The 20,317-nt window shown below is 44.1% G+C and overlaps 1 protein-coding gene across 1 annotated transcript in view; it reads right to left on the reverse strand.

Annotated features, from left to right (window-relative positions):
* The window catches only part of LOC139273605 (zinc finger protein 850-like), a 160,907-nt gene extending 146,309 nt beyond the window's left edge, over positions 1-14,598 (reverse strand). The window contains exon 1 of the mRNA XM_070890563.1: positions 13,444-14,598. Coding sequence (XP_070746664.1) covers positions 13,444-14,218 — 775 coding nt within the window. The 5' untranslated portion in view covers positions 14,219-14,598. The remainder of the gene's footprint in view (positions 1-13,443) is intronic.
* Positions 14,599-20,317: the final 5,719 nt, after the last annotated feature.

The following is a 20,317-nucleotide window of genomic DNA, read 5'->3' on the forward strand; positions in this document are numbered from 1 at the left end:
ATTTACCTGTTTTCATCTTACATCTTCACTCACTTCCTGTCGTCAACTTTGATACAGTATTCACCATTTCATTCATGAGCCCTGGAAGAATTTTACTGTCCAATACAATATCATAATATCTTTAAATATAGATTAAACATTCCCACTTGCTCCAAGTTATAACCCATTTGTTTGTTTAATTTTATTTAACCATTTTTACTTAACTCTTCTTGGACCTTTTATTCCCCAAAATATACCAGAGAGCAATTCAATCTGCAAAATGAAGTTACTTTTAACACAACAGTCTCCCTCCAAAAACTTATTTCTGAATATGTAGTTTGGACAAGACCACATAGACTGGATCTTTTCAAAAACCAAACTTGATTATCCCCTTAAATTTCAGTTAATTTTCCCTCCTCATGTGCTTGAACAGCACATCAATTTTAATTTCACAAGCAAATTATGTCCAGACTTTGTGATATTACAAAGAAGATTAAAGTAACAATTGCATTTGGATTCAAGTCATTTATCTCCACCTTCAAGCAGTGTGTCTTGGAAAACAGGATTACATGGGATATACGGCACAAAAACATACTATTCGGCCCAACAAGCCCATGCTGGCGTTTATACTCCACTCGAGCCACCTCCCATCTGTCCTCATCTACTTCTATCAGCATAACCCTCTATTCCCTTCCCCCTCATATGCTTGACTAGCTGCCCCTTAAATATTTCTATACTATTCACTTGAGCCACTTTCTGTGGTAGCGAGTTCCACATTTTCACCAATCTTTGAGTAAAAAAGTTTCTTCTCAATTCCCTATTTGATTTCTTGGTAACTATCGTATATTGATGACCTCTTGTTATGCTCTTCCCCACAAATGGAAACACTCACTCTGTATCTACTCTATCAAAATCTTTCATAATTTTAAAGAACTCTATAAGGTCATCATTCAGCCTTCTTTTTTGAAGAGAGAAGAGACCCAACTTCTCCTTATAGGACAGATATACCCTCATTTCTACTATCATCCTTGTAAATCTTCTCTGGACCCCCTCCAGTGCATCTATATCCTTTTTTTAATATGGCAACCAGATTTGTATGCAGTAGTCTCAAGTGCAGTCTAACCAATGTTTGATACAGGTTAAGCATAACTTCACAACTTTTCCATTCTATAAGAATTCAATTCTGTAACAGTTCTATAACAATTGATCCCGATAATTTAATCCAATAGGGTAGTCATATGTCCAATTTTGTCAAGACGCTGTGACATTCGATGTCTGCAGATAACTGGAGATAAATTCTTGAAACTGCTGGATCTCTTGCTATGCCATCAACCTCTCATCAAACTGGAGCAGGCAGTACCTAATATAGTAGTCCCTGGCTACTACATAGTCCAGAGACACAAGTCTGCATTTTCTTAAACATAGAAAATAGGTGCAGGAGCAGGCCATTCGGCCCTTCAAGCCTGCACCACCATTCAATAAGATCATGGCTGATCATTCAACCTCAGTACCCCTTTCCTGCTTTCTCTCCATACCCCTTGATCCATGTGGTCATATCTAACTCTCTTTTGAATATATCTAATGGACTGGCTTCAACAACTTTCTGTGGAAGAGAATTCCACAGATTAACCACTCTCTGAGTGAAGAAGGTTTTCCTCATCTCGGTCCTAAATGACTTACCCTTTATTCTTAGACTGTGACCCCTGGTTCTGGAACTCCCCAGCAACGGGAACATTCTTCCTGTCTCTAACCTGTCCAATCCGGTCAGAATTGTATATGTTTCTATGAGATCCCCTCTCATTCTTCTAAACTCCAGTGGATACAATCGCAGTTGATCCAGGCTCTCCTCATATGTCAGTCCTGCCATCCAGGAATCAGTCTGGTGAACCTTCGTTGTACTCCATCAATAGCAAGAACGTCCTTCCTCAGATTAGGAGACCAAAACTGAATACAATATTCCAGGTGCGGCCTCACCAAGGCTCTGTACAATTGCAGTAAGACCTCCCTGCTTCTATACTCAAATCCTCGAGCTATGAAGGCCAACATGCCATTTGCCTTCTTCACCACCTGCTGTACCTGCATGCCAACTTTCAATGACCGATGAACCATGACACCCAGATCTCGTTGCACCTCCCCTTTTCCTAATCTGCCGCCATTCAGATAATATTCTGCCTTCGTGTTTTTTGCCACCAAAGTGGATAACCTCACATTATCCACATTATACTGTATCTGCCATGCATTTGCCCACTCTCCTAACCTGTCCAAATCACCCTGCAGCATTTTACCATCCTCCTCACAGCGCACTCCGCCACCCAGTTTAGTATCATCTGCAAACTTGGAGATATTACCCTCAATTCCTTCATCCAAATTATTAATGTATATTGTGAAGAGCTGGGGTCCCAGCACTGAGCCCTGCGGTACTCCACTAGTTACTGCCTCCCATTCCAAATAGGACCAGTTTATCCCGACTCTCTGCTTCCTGCCTGCTAACCAATTCTCTATCCACGCCAGTACATTACCCCCAATACCATGTGCCTTGATCTTGTACACCAATCTCTTATGTGGAACCTTGTCAAAGGTCTTTTGAAAGTCAAAATACACCACATCCACTGGTTCTCCCTTGTCCACTCTACTAGTTACATCCTCAAAAAATTCCAGAAGAATGGTCAAGCTAGATTTCCCTTTCATAAATACATGCTGACTTCGACCGATTCTGTCACCGCTTTCCAAATGCGCTGCTATTTCATCCTTAATAATAGATTCCAACATTTTCCCCATTACTGATGTCAGGCTAACCGGTCTATAATTACATGTTTTCTCTTTCCCTCCTTTTTAAGAAAAGTGGTGTTACATTAGCTACCCTCCAGTCCATAGGAACTGATCCAGAGTCGATAGATTGTTGGAAAATGATTGCCAATGCATCCACTATTTCTAGGGCCACCTCCTTAAGTACTCTGGGATGCAAACAATCAGGCCTTGGGGATTTATTGGCCTTCAATCCCATCAATTTCCCCAACACAATTTCCCGCCTAAAGGATATCCTTCAGTTCCTCCTTCTCACTAGATCCTTGGTCCCCTAGTACATCCGGAAGGTCATTTGTGTCTTCCTTCGTATTTGTTCAATTGGTCTGCCATTTCTTTGTTCCCCATTATTAATTCACTTGAGTCCGACTGCAAGGGACCTACGTTTGTTTTCACCAATCTTTTTCTTTCACATATCTATAGAAGCTTTTGCAGTAAGTTTTTATGTTCCCGGCAAGCTTCCTCTCATACTCTATTTTCCCCTCCTAATTAAACCCTTTGTCCTCCTCTGCTGAATTCTAAATTTCTCCCAGTCCTCAGGTCTGCTGATTTTTCTGGCCAATTTATATGCCTCTTCCTTGGATTTAACACTATCCTTAATTTCCCTTGTTAGCCACGGTTGAGCCACCTTCCCTATTTTATTTTTACTCTAGAAAGGGAAGTACAACTGTTGAAGTTCATCCATGTGATCTATAAATGTTTGCCATTGCCTATCCACTGTCAACCCTTTAAGTATCATTTGCCAGTCAATTCCAGCCAATTCACGCCTCATCCATTCAAAGTTAGTTTTCCTCAAGTTTACAACCCTAGTTTATGAATTTACTGTGTCACTCTCAACCTTAAAGAATTCTACCATATTATGGTCACTCTTCCCCAAGGGGCCTCGCACAACAAGATTGCTAATTAGTCCTTTCTCATTACACATCACCCAGTCTAGGATGGCCAGCTCTCTAGTCGGTTCCTCCACATATTGGTCAAGAAAACCATCCCTAATACACTCCAGGAAATCCTCCTCTACCGCATTGCTACCAGTTTGGTTAACCCAATCTATATGTAAATTAAAGTCACCCATGATAACTGCTGTACCTTTATTGCACACATCCCTTATTTCTTGTTTTATGCTTTCCCCAACCTCATTACTACTGTTTGGTGGCCTGCACACAACTCCCACCAGCGTTTTCTGCCCATTGGTATACCGCAGCTCCACCCATACCGATTCCACATCATCCAAGCCAATGTCTTTCCTTACTATTCACTGGTTCTCCCTTGTCCACTCTACATTACATCCTCAAAAAATTCTAGAAGATTTGACGAGCATGATTTCCCTTTCATAAATCCATGCTGACTTGGACCGATCCTGTCACTGCTTTCCAAATGCGCTGCTATTTCATCTTTAATAATTGATTCCAACAATTTCCTCACCACCGATGTCAGGCTAACCGGTCTATAATTCCCTGTTTTCTCTCTCCCTCCTTTTTTAAAAAAGTGGTGTTACATTAGCTACCCTCCAGTCCATAGGAACTGATCCAGAATCTATAGACTATTGGAAAATGACCACTAATGATCACCAATTTTCTTCAACATGCATCAATATTAGAAGCACGTAAAAACACTGTGGCCTTCCTGTGACAAGCACAAACCACTGGTCTTTAGACATTTCTGATCCCAACATAATATTTCTAATCTAAACATTCTACGTGGAACTATCCACAGCTAGTTGGTTGCAAACACCAACTGTTGCTCAGTGAACTCTGTCTCTCTCCCTCTCTCGAATGATACCAACCACATTTTCCCCTCTATCAAATGAACTTAACACAAACACCTTTCAGAAGCTGAATTAACCGAGTTCCATATGCCAACATCCCTCTAATCTTCCATTCACTGCAACTGAAAAGAAACCGGCAGATTGTACCAGTCAGGATTTGAAAGATATTTACAACAGATTCTAGATGTTCTTAGAATTAGCATTGTTCTTTAATCGCTCCACTCGAGGAGTTTGATAACAGATTTTCCTGTGACTATAGAGCTGGGTTATTGGGTCGTGATGTGTTTACTTGTTCATCTTGTTGACTCTAAACCTTTGCCAATTATTTGATGTGATCAGTTTGCTTTTACTTATTTATTTTTTTTAATACATTTCCTGAGTGGAATCAAATTTAAATTGAAACCATGTTTGCAGGTCTGATGCTCTGTTGACACATCGAAGGTGAAAGAGATGCTGTGGGGCACACGTTAAGTCCAGTAGCTGAAAGTGATCAACAGACTGGGTTCTGTGTTTAGTGATTCTGGGCATGTTACCGATAACAACCCTGGATACCAAGATGAGGAGAGGCACTCTGGAAGAAATGGGGAATTGGGACTTGTCCATGAGAGTTACCGAAGGTATGAGAACAGAAATAATATCACGTTAGAAAGGAGAAAAGGCCCAAAATTGGAGCAGTCGGTAACAGGACTTCAATTAGTCTCCTCTTATCTTGGTGACATCAAATACCAACACATTGTGTTATTTGAAATTTCAAAATCTTAAACTCCAGCCCTGTTATAGGGGTTGTTAACATCAGTTGAAACAAACCCCAACTATCAGAATGAGCACGATGTAATTAACAGCAGCAATAACAGTAGAACACAGCCCCTGCAGTCACTTGTGAACTCACCGGACCCATGGGATCTTGTTTGGGCCTGAGGCCCACCGCACCGGGTGTTTGTAAAGTGGATAATGTGGATAATGGGGCTCGGGGCCGCACTCGGTGCTTTTCACCCAGAGTTTCCCCTCAGAGTAACCCACTCCCTGGAGCTCGCTCACCTTCCGTGTTACCGCCTGGCACCACTGCCCCACCATGCACTCTCAGCTCACACTGCCCAGCTGATTACCGCAGGTCTGGACCAACTCGCTGCGTAAAAATGTTTTTTCTTATGTTGCCTTTGGTCACAATACTCTAGTTGAGGCCAAACCTGTATCTTATACAGGTTCATCATAATATCCACACTTTTGTACTCTAGCTTCTTCTTAGGCAATGCCTTGGAGTCGAGGATGACTTGCTTCCACACTAATGAGTTCTCAGGTGACTGATGAATCCAATGCGGGACCTACAGTCTCTGTCACAGGTGGGGCAGATGGTGGGGTTGATGGGATTTTGTTTGAAGAGACAGGTGGGTGGGGTACTTGGGTTGTCGTGCGCTCCTTCCGCTGTTTGGGCTTGGCTTCCGCTAGCTCCAGGCGAAGAGCGGCAGTTGGGGAGAGGCGGGAAGTGTCGGAGCGGCCTATAAAAGGCCCAGCGGGAGCTCGAGTACCAGCGGCAATTGGTGAGAGGTGGGAGCAGTGTCGGAGCGGCCTATAAAAGGCCCAGCGGGAGCTCGAGTACCAGCGGCAATTGGTGAGAGGTGGGAGCAGTGTCGGAGCGGCCTATAAAAGGCCCAGCGGGAGCTCGAGTACCAGCGGCAATTGGTGAGAGGTGGGAGCAGTGTCGGAGCGGCCTATAAAAGGCCCAGCGGGAGCTCGAGAGTCAGTGTCGGAGCGGCCTATAAAAGGCCCAGCTTGTGCAGCTACAGCGGGAGAGAAAGCAAAATAGAAGTAGAAAGGAATCAAAAGGTGACGTCACTGCCAATGGGGTAAGTGATTGGCTGGTGATTGGTGAGTAGCTTTTATTTTTATATCAGTAAGTGAACTGTAATATTGTTATTACCAATTTAAGGGTATCTAAGGGTTAAGGCATGGCAGGAGAGCTCGGTCACGTGATATGCTCCTCCTGTACCATGTGGGAACTCAGGGACACTTCCGGTGTCCCTGACGACTACGTGTGTGAGAAGTGTATCCGCCTCGAGCTTCTGACGGTCCGCGTTACGGAATTGGAGCGGAGTGTGGATTCACTCTGGAGCATCCACGATGCTGAGAATGACGTGAGTATCACGTGTAGTGAGTTGGTCTTACCGCAGGAGAAGGGTCCACAGCCAGATAGGGAATGGAAGACCAGCAGGAAGAGTAGTGCAAGGAAGGTAGTGCAGGGGTCCCCTGTGGTCATCCCCCTGCAAAACAGATACACCGTTTTGAGTACTGTTGGGGGGGATGACTCATCAGGGGAGGGCAGCAGCAGACAAGTTCATGGCACTGTGGCTGGCGCTGCTGCACAGGAGGGCAAGAAAAAGAGTGGGAGCGCGATAGTGATAGGGGATTCAATTGTGATGGGAATAGATAGGCGTTTCGGCGGCCGCAACCGAGACTCCAGGATAATATGTTGCCTCCCTGGTGCAAGGGTCAAGGATGTCTCGGAGCGGGTGCAGGACATTCTGAAATGGGAGGGAGAACAGCCAGTTGTCGTGGTGCACATTGGTACCAACGACATAGGTAAAAAAAGGGATGAGGTCCGATGAAACGAATTTAAGGAGCGAGGAGCTAAATTAAAAAGTTGGACCTCAAAAGTAGTAATCTCGGGATTGCTACCAGTGCCACGTGCTAGTCAGAGTAGGAATCGCAGGATAGCGCAGATGAATATGTGGCTTGAGCAGTGGTGCAGCAGGGAGGGATTCAAATTCCTGGGGCATTGGAACCAGTTCTGGGGGAGGTGGGACCAGTACAAACCGGACGGTCTGCACCTGGGCAGGACCGGAACCAATATCCTAGGGGGAGTGTTTGCTAGTGCTGTTGGGGAGGAGTTAAACTAATATGGCAGGGGGATGGGAACCAATGCAGGGAGACAGAGGGAGGCAGAGGCAGGAGACGGGAGGGGGGGGGGTGGTGGGGGGCATAGAGGCTCAGGGCGGGGAACAGGAAGGGCCACTGTGCGGCAGAATTCTAAAAGGAGAAAGGGTGTTAAAAAAACAAGCCTGAAGGCTTTGTGTCTTAATGCAAGGAGTATCCGCAATAAGATGGATGAATTAACTGTGCAAATAGATGTTAACAAATATGATGTGATTGGGATTATGGAGACGTGGCTCCAGGATGATCAGGGCTGGGAACTCAACATCCAGGGGTATTCAACATTCAGGAAGGATAGAATAAAAGGAAAAGGAGGTGGGGTAGCATTGCTGGTTAAAGAGGAGATTAATGCAATAGTTAGGAAAGACATTAGCTTGGATGATGTGGAATCTATATGGGTAGAGCTGCAGAACACCAAAGGGCAAAAAACGTTAGTGGGAGTTGTGTACAGACCTCCAAACAGTAGTAGTGATGTTGGGGAGGGCATCAAACAGGAAATTAGGGGTGTATGCAATAAAGGTGCAGCAGTTATAATGGGTGACTTTAATATGCACATAGATTGGGCTAGCCAAACTGGAAGCAATACGGTGGAGGAGGATTTCCTGGAGTGCATAAGGGATGGTTTTCTAGACCAATATGTCGAGGAACCAACTGGGGGGAGGCCATCTTAGACTGGGTGTTGTGTAATGAGAGAGGACTAATTAGCAATCTCATTGTGCGAGGCCCCTTGGGGAAGAGTGACCATAATATGGTGGAATTCTGCATTAGGATGGAGAATGATACAGTTAATTCAGAGACCATGGTCCAGAACTTAATGAAGGGTAACTTTGAAGGTATGAGGCATGAATTGGCTAGGATAGATTGGTGAATGATACTTAAGGGGTTGACTGTGGATGGGCAATGGCAGACATTTAGAGACCGCATGGATGAATTACAACAATTGTACATTCCTGTCTGGCGTAAAAATAAAAAAGGGAAGGTGGCTCAACCGTGGCTATCAAGGAAATCAGGGATAGTATTAAAGCCAAGGAAGTGGCATACAAATTGGCCAGAAATAGCAGTGAACCCAGAGACTGGGAGAAATTTAGAACTCAGCAGAGGAGGACAAAGGGTTTGATTAGGGCAGGGAAAATGGAGTACGAGAAGAAGCTTGCAGGGAACATTATGACGGATTACAAAAGTTTCTATAGATATGTAAAGAGAAAAAGGTTAGTAAAGACAAACGTGGGTCCCCTGCAGTCAGAATCAGTGGAAGTCATAACGGGGAACAAAGAAATGGCGGACCAATTAAACAAGTACTTTGGTTCGGTATTCACTAAGGAGAACATTAACAACCTTCCGGATATAAGAGGGGTCAGAGGGACTAGTAAGGAGGAGGAACTGAGGGAAATCCTTATTAGTCAGGAAATTGTGTTGGGGAAATTAATGGGATTGAAGGCCAGTAAATCCCCAGGGCCTGATGGACTGCATCCCAGAGTACTTAGGGAGGTGGCCTTGGAAATAGCAGATGCATTGACAGTCATTTTCCAACATTCCATTGACTCTGGATCAGTTCCTATCGAGTGAAGGGTAGCCAATGTAACCCCACTTTTTAAAAAAGGAGGGAGAGAGAAAACAGGGAATTATAGATTGGTCAGCCTGACATCGGTAGTGGGTAAGATGATGGAATCAATTATTAAGGATGTCATAGCAGCGCATTTGGAAAGAGGTGACATGATAGGTCCAAGTCAGCATGGATTTGTGAAAGGGAAATGACGCTTGACAAATCTTCTAGAAATTTTGAGAGGATGTTTCCAGTAGAGTGGACAAGGGAGAACCAGTTGATGTGGTATATTTGGACTTTCAGAAGGCTTTCGACAAGGTCCCACACAAGAGATTAATGTGCAAAGTTAAAGCACATGGGATTGGGGGTAGTGTGCTGACATGGGATTGGGGGTAGTGTGCTGACATGGATAGAGAACTGGTTGTCAGACAGGAAGCAAAGAGTAGGAGTAAATGGGTACTTTTCAGAATGGCAGGCGGTGACTAGTGGGGTACCGCAAGGTTCTGTGCTGGGGCCCCAGCTGTTTACACTGTACATTAATGATTTAGACGAGGGGATTAAATGTTACACAGCCAGATAGGGGATGGGTGACCAACAGGAAGAGCAGTGGAAGGAAGGTAGTGCAGGGGTCCCCTGCGGTCATCCCCATGCAAAGCAGATACACCGCTTTGGGTACTGTTGAGGGGGATGATTCATCAGGGGAGGGTAGAAGCAACCAAGTCCATGGCACCATGGGTGGTTCTGCTGCACAGGAGGGCAGGAAAAAGAGTGCGAGAGCTATAGTGATAGGGGATTCAATCGTAAGGGGAATAGATGGACGTTTCTGTGGCCGCAACCGAGACTCCAGGATGGTATGTTGCCTCCCTGGAGCAAGGGTCAAGGATGTCTCAGACCGGGTGCAGGACATTTTGAAAGAGGAGGGTAAACAGCCAGTTGTCGTAGTGTATATAGGTACCAGCGATATAGGTAAAAAAACAGGATGAGGTCCTACAAGACAAATTTAGGGAGCTAGGAGCTAAATCAAAAAGTAGGACCTCAAAGTAGTAATCTCAGGATTCTTCCAGTGCCACATGCTAGTGAGAGTAGGAATCACAGGATAGCTCAGATGAATACGTGGCTTGAGGAGTGGTGCAGAAAGGAGGGATTCAAATTCCTGGGACATTGGAACCAGAACAAACTGGATGATTGGCACCTGGGCAAGACCGGAACCAATATCCTAGGGGGAGTGTTTGCTGGTGCTGTTGGGGAGGGGTTAAACTAATATGGCAGGGGGATGGGAACCTATGCAGGGAGACAGAGGAAAGTAGAATGGGGGCAGAAGCAAAAGATAGAAAGAAGAAAAGTAAAAGTGGAGGGCAGAGAAACCCAAGGCAAAAAGCAAAAAGGGCCACATTACAGCAAAGGGTGTTAAAAAGACAAGCCTGAAGGCTCTGTGCCTCAATGCGGGAGTATTCGGAATAAGGTGGACTGAAGGGTAGCTAATGTAACACCACTGTTTAAAAAAGGGAGAGAAAATGGGTAATTATAGACCGGTTAGCCTGACATCAATAGTGGGGAAAATGTTGGAATCACTTATTAAAGATGAAATTGCAACACATTTGGAAACCAGTGACAGGATCGGTCCAAGTCAGCATAGATTTATGAAAGGGAAATCATGCTTGAAAAATCTTCTGGAATTTTTTGAGGATGTAACTAGTAGAGTGGACAAGGGAGAACGAGTGGATGTGGTGTATTTGGACTTTCAAAAGGCTTTTGACAAGGTCCCACACAAGAGATTGGTGTGCAAAATCAAAGTGCATGGTATTGGGAGTAATGTACTGACGTGGATAGAGAACTGGTTGGCAAACAGGAAGCAGAGAGTCAGGATAAACAAGTCCTTTTCAGAATGGCAGGCAGTGATGAGTGGAATGTCACAAGGCTCAGTGCTGGGACCCCAGCTATTTACAATATACATTAATGATTTATATGAAGGAATTGAGTGCAATATCTCCAAGTTTGCAGATACAGTAAACTGGGTGGCAGTGTGAGCTGTGAGGACGCTAAAAGGCTGCAGGGTGATTTGGACAGGTTCGGTGAGTGGGCCAATGCATGGCAGATGCAGTATAGAAACATAGAAAATAGGTGCAGGAGTAGGCCATTCGGCCCTTCGAGCCTGCATCACCATTCAATAAGATCATGGCTCATCATTCACTCAGTACCCCTTTCCTGCTTTCTCTCCATAACCCCTTGATCCCTTTAGCCGTAAGGGCCATATCTAACTCCCTCTTGAATATATCCAATGAACTGGCATCAATAACTCTCTGCAGTCGGGAATTCCACAGGTTAACAACTCTGAGTGAAGAAGTTTCTCCTCATCTCAGTCCTAAATGGCCTACACCTTATCCTAAGACGGTGTCTGCTGGTTCTGGACTTCCCCATCATCGGGAACATTCTTCCCGCATCTAACCTGTCCAGTCCCGTCCCGTCCGAATCTTATAAGTTTCTATGAAATTCCCCCTCATCCTTCTAAGTTAACGCCAGTGTATAAAGGCCCATTTGATCCAATCTCTCCTCATATGTCAGTCCCGCCATCCGGCAATCAGTCTGGTGAATCTTCGCTGCACTCCCTCAATAGCAAGAATGTCCTTCCTCAGATTAGGAGACCAAAACTGGACACACTATTCCAAGTGAGGCCTCACCAAGGTCTTGTACAACTGCAGTAAGACCTCCCTGCTCCTATACTCAAATCCCCTAGCTATGAAGGCCAACATACCATTTGCCTTCTTCGCCGCCTGCTGTACCTGCATGCCAACTTTCAATGATTGATGAACCATGACACCCAGGTCTCGTTGCACCTCTTCCTTTCCTAATCTGCTGCCATTCAGATAATATTCTGTCTTCGTGTTTTTGCCCCAAAGTGGATAACCTCACATTAATCCACATTATACTGCATCTGCTATGCATTTGCCCACTCACCTAACCTGTCCAAGTCACCCTGCAGCCTCCGAGCGTCCCGCTCACAGCTCACACCGCCACCCAGTTTCAAATCCTCATTTATTTTTTTCCTCTGAGCCCCTGAACCTCATCTGGTAGTGTAATGTTGGCGAGTGGTGATTGATTGCCCTGGGAACCAACAGGGAGAGAGGTCGGAGGGCCCAGGGAGCAGCGTGTTCTGCAACCAATCGTGGAACTTGAGGGGTGGAACCTGAGTCGGACAATCAGGTAAGTCAGTGTGAACCCATTAAACAATTTATGGTTTAAAAACAAACGCAATATTTCTTTTGTCAACCAAACAGGTTAACATTTGTCACTATTTTGTTTCCCTGGTGCGATGTTAAAGTTCTTTCCACAGGTAGTGGAGTTTCAGACACTTCAGTACCTAGTGGACCAGGTGTTGAAAAGATCATTCATTTCCCTCTTTCCATGTCGCTGTGAGTAAATGATAGAGATTGATTTCCCCTCATTTTGTATCTGTTTGAGGGCAGTGACTGGAGCCGAACCCCAACATCACGCAGCACCTGCAGGAGTGAAACGGAGAAAAATCAGAGCGTGCATTGAATCTGGATTTCAAAGAGAGGATGTGACGAGGAGAGTGCACGTTGGACGGGGGACTTGCAGCTTAGGGACAAGAGACGAAAGAATGTTTCAGAGAAACTAGAACTATGTGTTCAGAATTTCTACCCTGTACTTAGTGATGACTTTTGTAAATTATGAGGGCAGGTTGTAGAGACTAGGCTTGTATTCCCTTGCCTATAGAAGATTAAAGGGTGATCTAATTGAGGCGTTTTATGATTAAAAGAGATGATAGGGTAGATAAAGAAACTATTTCCTATGGGGGGGGGGGGGGGGGGAGGGAAAGAGTCCAAAACAAGAGGTCATAACCTTAAAATTAGAGCTAGGCCATTTAGTGGTGATGACAGGAAGCACTTCATCACACAAGCTGGAACATGTCCCCGAGAGTAACCGAAGGTATGAGAACTGAAATAATCTAGAGTTAGAAAGCAGGAAAGGCCCAAAAATGGAACAGTCTGTAATACGACATCAGGTAGTTTCCTCTTATCTTGGAGACATCAAATGCTCGACAGTGTGTTTGAAAGAAAGTTGATTTACTTGACATATCAAAATATTAAACTCCAGCCCAGTTTTAGGGTTATTAACATCAGCAGAAACAAACTCCAACTGTCAGTCCTGGATGTGATTAACAGCAGAATCCAAGCACTGCAGTCACATGTGAATTTGATGGTGTCTCAGCAGGTGGGATGAACAGGTCAATCTTCCCACACAGGGAGCAGGTGAACGGCCTCTGCCCGGTGTGAACTCTCTGGTGTCTCCACAGGGTATATGACCGAGTCAATCTCTTCCCACACATGGAGCAGGGGAACAGTCTTTCTCCGGTGAGTATGTTGATGTTTCAGCAGGTTAGACGAATCAGTGAATCCCTTCCCACATTCGGAGCAGATGAACGGCCTCTCCCCAGTGTGAACTCGCTGGTGTTTCAGCAGGTTGGACGAATCAGTGAATCTCTTCCCACATTCAGAGCAGGTGAACAGCCTCTCCCCAGTGTGAACTCGCTGGTGTGTCAACAGGTGGGATGACTGAGTGAATCTCTTCCCACACAGTGAGCAGGTAAACGGCCTCTCCCTAGTGTGAACTCGCTGGTGTGTCAACAGGTGGGATGACAATGAGAATCCCTTCCCACACACGGAGCAGGTAAACGGCCTCTCCCCAGTGTGAATTCGCTGGTGTGTCAGCAGGTTGGATGACTGAGTGAATCCCTTCCCACACAGTGAGCAGGTGAATGGCCTCTCCCCAGTGTGAACTCGCTGGTGTTTTAGCAGGTTGGATGAGTGAGTGAATCCCTTCCCACACTCGGTGCAGGTGAACGGTCTCTCCCCAGACTGACTGCGTTGGTGTGTCAGTAGATCCCTTGTGCTTTTAAAGCTCTTCTCACAGTCAGAACATTTAAAGGGTCTATCATCAGTGTGAGCAAGTTGGTGTGAAGTGAGGTTGGATAACTGTGTGAATCCCTCCCCACACACAGTGCAGGTGAACGGCCTCTCCCCAGTGTGAACTCGCTGGTGTGTCAGCAGGTGGGATGGCGGTGTGAATCCCTTCCCACACTCTGAGCAGGTGAATAGCCTCTCCCCGGTGTGACTGCATTGATGTGTTTCCAGATCAGACAGGGAATTGAATCTCTTCCCACATTCCCACGGTTTCTCCATGGTGGGGGTGTCCCTGTGTCTCTCCAGGTTGGATGATCAGTTGAAGCCTTGTCCACACACAGAACAAGTGTACGGTTTCTCCCCACTGTGAATGGTGCGATGTTTTTTCAGGCTGTGTAACTGGTTAAAGCTCTTTCCACAATCAGTGCACTGGAACACTCTCACTCGGGTGTGTGCGTCTCGGTGCTTTTCCAGTCACACTGATGTTTGAAATAGTTTCCCACAGACAGAACAGACAAACATTTCTTCTTCCACATTCAAAGGCAGATGATATTCAGATGATTGGAGTAACTCGGTCAGATCTTGATGTGATATCTCGTTTGAGTTTCCCATCTGCAAATCCTCCCCTTCTAAAGCCCTGTAAAAGGAGTTTAGAAAAACCATCACTGAATGCAGAATAGAAATTCAGAACAGACAATTCTAGTTTTCATAGAAATTTACATCACAGAAGGAGGCCATTCAACCCAGTGTGTGTGTGCTGGCTGACAAACAGCTGTACAGTCGAATCCCACTTTCCAGCTCTTGGTCCGTAGTCCTGTAGGTTATGGCACTTCAAGTGCATATCCAAGTACATTTTAAATGCTATGAGGGTTTCTGCCTCTTCCACCCTTTCAGGCAGAGTGTTCCAGACCCCCTCCATCCTGTGTGGAAAAAATTCTCCTGAAATCCCCTCTAAACCTTCTACCAATTACTTTAAATCTATGCCTCCTGGTTATTGATGAATCTGCCAAGGTGAATAGGTCCCTCCTAGCCACTCGATCTAGGCCCCTCAATTTTATGCACCTCAGCCTCCTCTGTTCAAAAGAAAACAACCCCAGCCTAGCCAATCTTTCCTCATAGCTAAAAATTCACCAGTCCAGGCAACATCCTCATATCTCTTCTGTACCCTCTCGTTCCTGTAATGTGGTGACCAGAACTGCACGCAGTACTCGAGCTGTGGCCTAACTCTTGTTTTATACAGTTCAAGCACAACCTCCCTGCTCTTGTATTCTATGCCTCGGCAAGTATTCCGTATGCCTTCTGCCTTCTTAACCACCTTATTCTATCTGTCCTGCTACCTTCAAGGATTTGTGGACCTGCACACCAAGGTCCCTCTGTTCCTCTACATTTCAATGTCCGACCATTTATTGTGTATTCCCTTGCCTTGTTAGACCTCCCCATTACCTCACTGCATTACCTCACACTGCTTGAATTCCATTTGCCACTGTCCTGCCACCTGACCAGTTCATTGATATCTTCCTGCAGTCTGCAGCTTTCTTCTTATCAACTACACAATCAATTTTCATATAATCTGCAAACCTCTTAATCATATCCCCTACATTCAAGTCTAAATCATTGATTATATACCACAAAAAGCAAGGGACCAAGTACTGAGCCCTGTGGAACCCCACTGGAAACAGCCTTCCAGTCACAAAAACACCCATCAACCATTACCCTTTGCTTCCTGCCTCAGCCAATTTTGGATCAACTTGCCACTTTGCCTCGGATCCCATCGGCTTTTACTTTCGTGATCAGTCTGCCATGTGGGACCTTATCAAAAGCCTTGCTAAAATCCATATAGACTGCATCAAACGCACCACTCTCATCAACTCTCCATGTTACCTCCTTAAAAACTTCAATCAAGTTAGTCAGACATGACCTTCCCTTAACAAATCCATGCGGACTGTCCCTGATTAACCCGTGTCTTTCTGAATGAAGATTTATCCTGTCCCTCAGGATTTTTTCCAATAATTGAAAGTCCAAATTGGGGGAACTGAATTGTATTTTGTCATCCCATCGAGATTGGGAGCAGAGGGACAATAAATAATATTAATAAATTATTTAAAAAATCGGTGAGCAGACAGACCTGCAGTATGTTCACTATTCAAGCTGACCAAAATCAGGCCGTTTGTATTGGATTTGGAGACAAAACTGTAACAAACCCTCAGCGGAGACTCACACCCCATTGAGTAAACTCCAGAAGATATTTTTTCTGGTGATTTCTATTAATTTCGATTTAATGAAAGCCGTAACCGACAGGTTCAATTAATGTTTATTTTCCAAATGTAGCTTGTAAGAGTGAACAACTTTAATTAGGGGTAAAGTAAATCGTTGTAATTAAAATAAAACTAAAAGACTGAGAGTAAGGTTTAAAATGCGTTCATGGTACAATAGTTGAATTAGGCAGAAACACTAAGGTCAAAGGTCAGAGAAATTCTCTTGGGAGATAAGAACACCCACAAGATTTATGTAGACAGCTCACAGAAATAATGAGGAGGCCACGATGTTCCAGCCACAGGAGATAACAGGGACAATGCCTCTTTTAAGCAGAGGGTAGCCATATGTCTGCCAAGGACATTAGTCTGAGAATTAGCCTGGGAAGACGTTCCCAGAAATGTAACACATAACCTGTAGGGGGCTATTCCCTAGCAACAGTCGTCAGAACTGAATGTACCAATGGAATCATTAGAAATTACTGTAACCAATAAAATTAATGTAACTGTAGCAGCCAATGAAATTGTTGTAACCTATATTAACCAATGGAACACTTCCCCGCGTAGTTCCACCATTTTGACTGTATCTAAACTGTATAAAAATGTAATTACACAGCTTGTCCTGCGAGATCGATGTTGAGAGCACTCAGTAACGGTACTGATGAGGCCGGATCTCCCTTGATTAATCAGTTTTTAATAAACAACTCTTTTGCTCTATAAAAGACCTTTCATGTGAGTGTTATATTTTTAATACCCCACAACATTATGGCGCTGCAAGCAGGGTTACAAGGGGCAACCTACAGACAAACGTATACGAATCCATCACGAGTGGGTATCTTCAACTACCACTCATAATCTGACATGAGCCATTACGAGACGTGTCTGTTGCCCCGGGGTACTTGAATCTGTGAAAGGTCTGCTATGGTGTAAAAGACTTTGGGGAATTGGGAAGTCACGATAGACACTATCAGAAGGCATCGATGTGGATATAGCCTCCAAGTTCGGGTAGAGGAACCATCAGTGTCTAGAATACAGATAAATCGATAAGGGTGTCGATGGGATTGCAGGCTCTAGGGGTTGGGGAAGCTGACTGGAGGGACTGGAATACAGTTTAATTGATAAGAAGTCGGTGGGACTGTAGACACCGGGGTTAGGTGATACAAGTGGGAAAACAGTCAGTATCTGAGAATACAGTGATATAAGGGTAGACGTATCAAAAACTGAGTATGACGTGTAAAGATATGCTGGACACTGCTCCCTTATGGGGGGACTAGGATATTTTTCAGACGACCATAAAAAAACCTCATAGTGACTATCTTAAGTGACATATGGATCCAAAAATAGAGCCGGCCAAACAATTAATAAATTTTGTTGAATGAAAAGAGGCTTTTGTGAATGTCTGTCTTTGAATGAAAGTGCTTGTGTGATTTTTGACTGCGGAATATTTGAGGTGGGAATTAATGAATTTTTCAAGTGTCTGAAAGCCTGTTTGGAAAAAATGGTGGAGCTGTGTGTTTGTTTTAGCTCCACCCACTTTTTCGGACAGTGAAAGTTTTTTTTAAACCTTTTGTAGTGTTGTCCTGTATGTGGGAAGTTTTAAGAAAGTGTGACCCTATAATTGAATTACATTTTAAGTTAGAAGCACAGGTGCGGATTTATTCGGATGATAAGTTACGGAGCTAGGAAATTCACAAAAGATAGGTTTGTTGAGCAAAAGATGCGTGGTCCCGTTGGTTTTAAAAAAAATTTCGACACGCTCATTTACTTGTCAAAAGAAAACATATAATCATCGATTACATTGGGTTGAAAGACAATAAATTTAGTCTAGAAATGAGATAAAGAACGGAGAAGGGAAATTGTAATGCCTTTTAAAAAAAAAAGCCTGCCTGGTTCTCTCGAGGCTGCGGGACGGGGAACTACGCCCCCATTTTCCTTTGTGCAAAACCTTGACATGAAAGCTTGTAGCTCAGTAAAAAGAGTTTTAAATAAAAGATTGGCAGTACAATATTTGAATTGTGATTGAGATATTTCAGGTGATTCTCCTTGATAAACATTTTGGTTGTATTGGAAAATCTTGGGTTTGGAAGCCTTTTTAATAAAATTACACAACTACTGCGTTAGAAGCTGAAGCTTAAAAAGATGTAATTTATGAGATACTGTATCACAAAATTGAAGTTACAGAGCAAAAGATTAGAGGTTTTGATGTTCAGCTTCTAAAACAGAAATTGGGCACACAATTATAAAACAAGTACTTTGCATTGTGATCTGTGAATCACTATAAGCATAAATGAGAAGTCCGATTAAAAAATAGTATTACCATATTTGACATTTTTTAATCCAACAATAAATACAAATATTACAAAAGGGGAGCCGAGATTAGGATGGGAACAGTGAAGAGTTCATTTTGTTGTGAAGGTTTCAAGTACCATGGGTTGAGAAGGCACAACAAAATACTGAGATACATTCAAAATAAAATGTTAAATCTGATCTCTTTAAAAAAAAAAGAAATAAAACTAAAAGGTTTGAAAACAATCTAGAAATACCTTGGGGGAACAGAGTAATTTTGACAGGCATGCTAATGTGGGAAGTGCCCAACTACCCGATAAAACCAGAAGCCGCACAGGCTGTGAGACAGATAGTGGAGGGGGTTACTGGAAAGCGGTATACTCAGAGGTAGAGGGAACAACAAATTCCCCTGGCTGGCCCATGCAAAAGCCAGACGGATCATATCAGTTAACTATTGATTATACTGCCCTCAATAAGGTGACTCCCCGTCAACATCCCATCGTGGCCAGCCCAGCCACAATATTTAATGGATTAAAACCAGAGCATAAGATCTTCACAGTATTAGACATAGCCAATGGATTCTGGTCCATACCCCTGGCAAAAGAGTCCCAAGATAAGTTAGCCTTCAGTCAGCGACCATCAGTACACCTGGACACGGGTCCCACAAGGGTTCCACAATAGCCCGGCTATATTCCACCGGACTATGAGTTGAGCCATAGAAAAGGTGGATTTAACCCCGTATAGGAGTACTATACTACAATACGTAGATGATCTTACTAATAACATCCAAGGATGATAGGAGGCATACAGGAGCACGTATAGAGATCCTGGAAGTCTTGCAGGACACAGGATTCAAAGTAAATCCCAAAAAAGGCATAAATCAGACAAGCTGTGGAATAGTACCTGGGACACGAAATATCCCAAGGAACTAGGACCATGTCCAATGACAGGAAGGAGGCCATTAGGATTATGCCCCGACCAAAAACAGTCAGAGGGGTGCGTACGGGACTGGGGCTCTTTAACTATTGCAGGAATTTTGTACCTAACTTCGTGGCAATCGCAGAACCAATACAGTGGCTAGTGAAAGTGGGAAAACCATCCTTAGAAACTGTAGAGTGGACCCCGAACAAGAAGCAGCATAGGGTAATCTGAAGGAAGCCCTAATGTCAGCTCCAGGGCTGGGACTTCCGAACATGGATCTCCCGTTCCATATATAGGGGCCAAGTTTCGGCCCGAGTTGCTCCTGTTTTTTTTGGAGCAACTGGTTTCGAATGGAGTATCTTAGAAATTTGAATTCTCGGCATTTAGTTTGCTCCAGTTCTAGTCAGTGAGAACTGTTTCACTTTGGAACAGAAATTTTTTTTCAAAGGGGGTGTGTCCGGCCACTTACGCCTGTTTTCAAAGTTTAGGCAGTGAAAACTTACTCCAAACTAACTTAGAATGAAGCAAGTGAAGATTTTTGTACGTTCGAAAAAACCTTGTCTACACTTTAGAAAATCAGGCGTAGGTTACAAATTAGGCGTAGGGAATGGGGAGGGGGGGTTTAAAGGGAAGTTTACAAACATTAAACACTTCAGTTTTACAAATAAAGAGCCATCATCAATAATAAATGATAAATACATCAATAAATCAATCCAAAAAAAATTAAAAATAATTTTTTAAAAAATCAATAAATAAAACCTTTTCTACTTACTGACTGCAGCACCGGGGGGGGGGGGGGGAGGGAAGGAGCGGGGGAGGGAAGGAAGGAGAGAGGGAGAGAGGGAGAGAGGGAGAGAGGGAGAGAGGGAGAGAGGGAGAGAGGGAGAGAGGGAGAGAGGGAGAGAGGGAGAGAGGGAGA

Source organism: Pristiophorus japonicus, chromosome 9 (genome assembly GCF_044704955.1).
Source record: "Pristiophorus japonicus isolate sPriJap1 chromosome 9, sPriJap1.hap1, whole genome shotgun sequence".
Taxonomy (NCBI): domain Eukaryota; kingdom Metazoa; phylum Chordata; class Chondrichthyes; family Pristiophoridae; genus Pristiophorus; species Pristiophorus japonicus.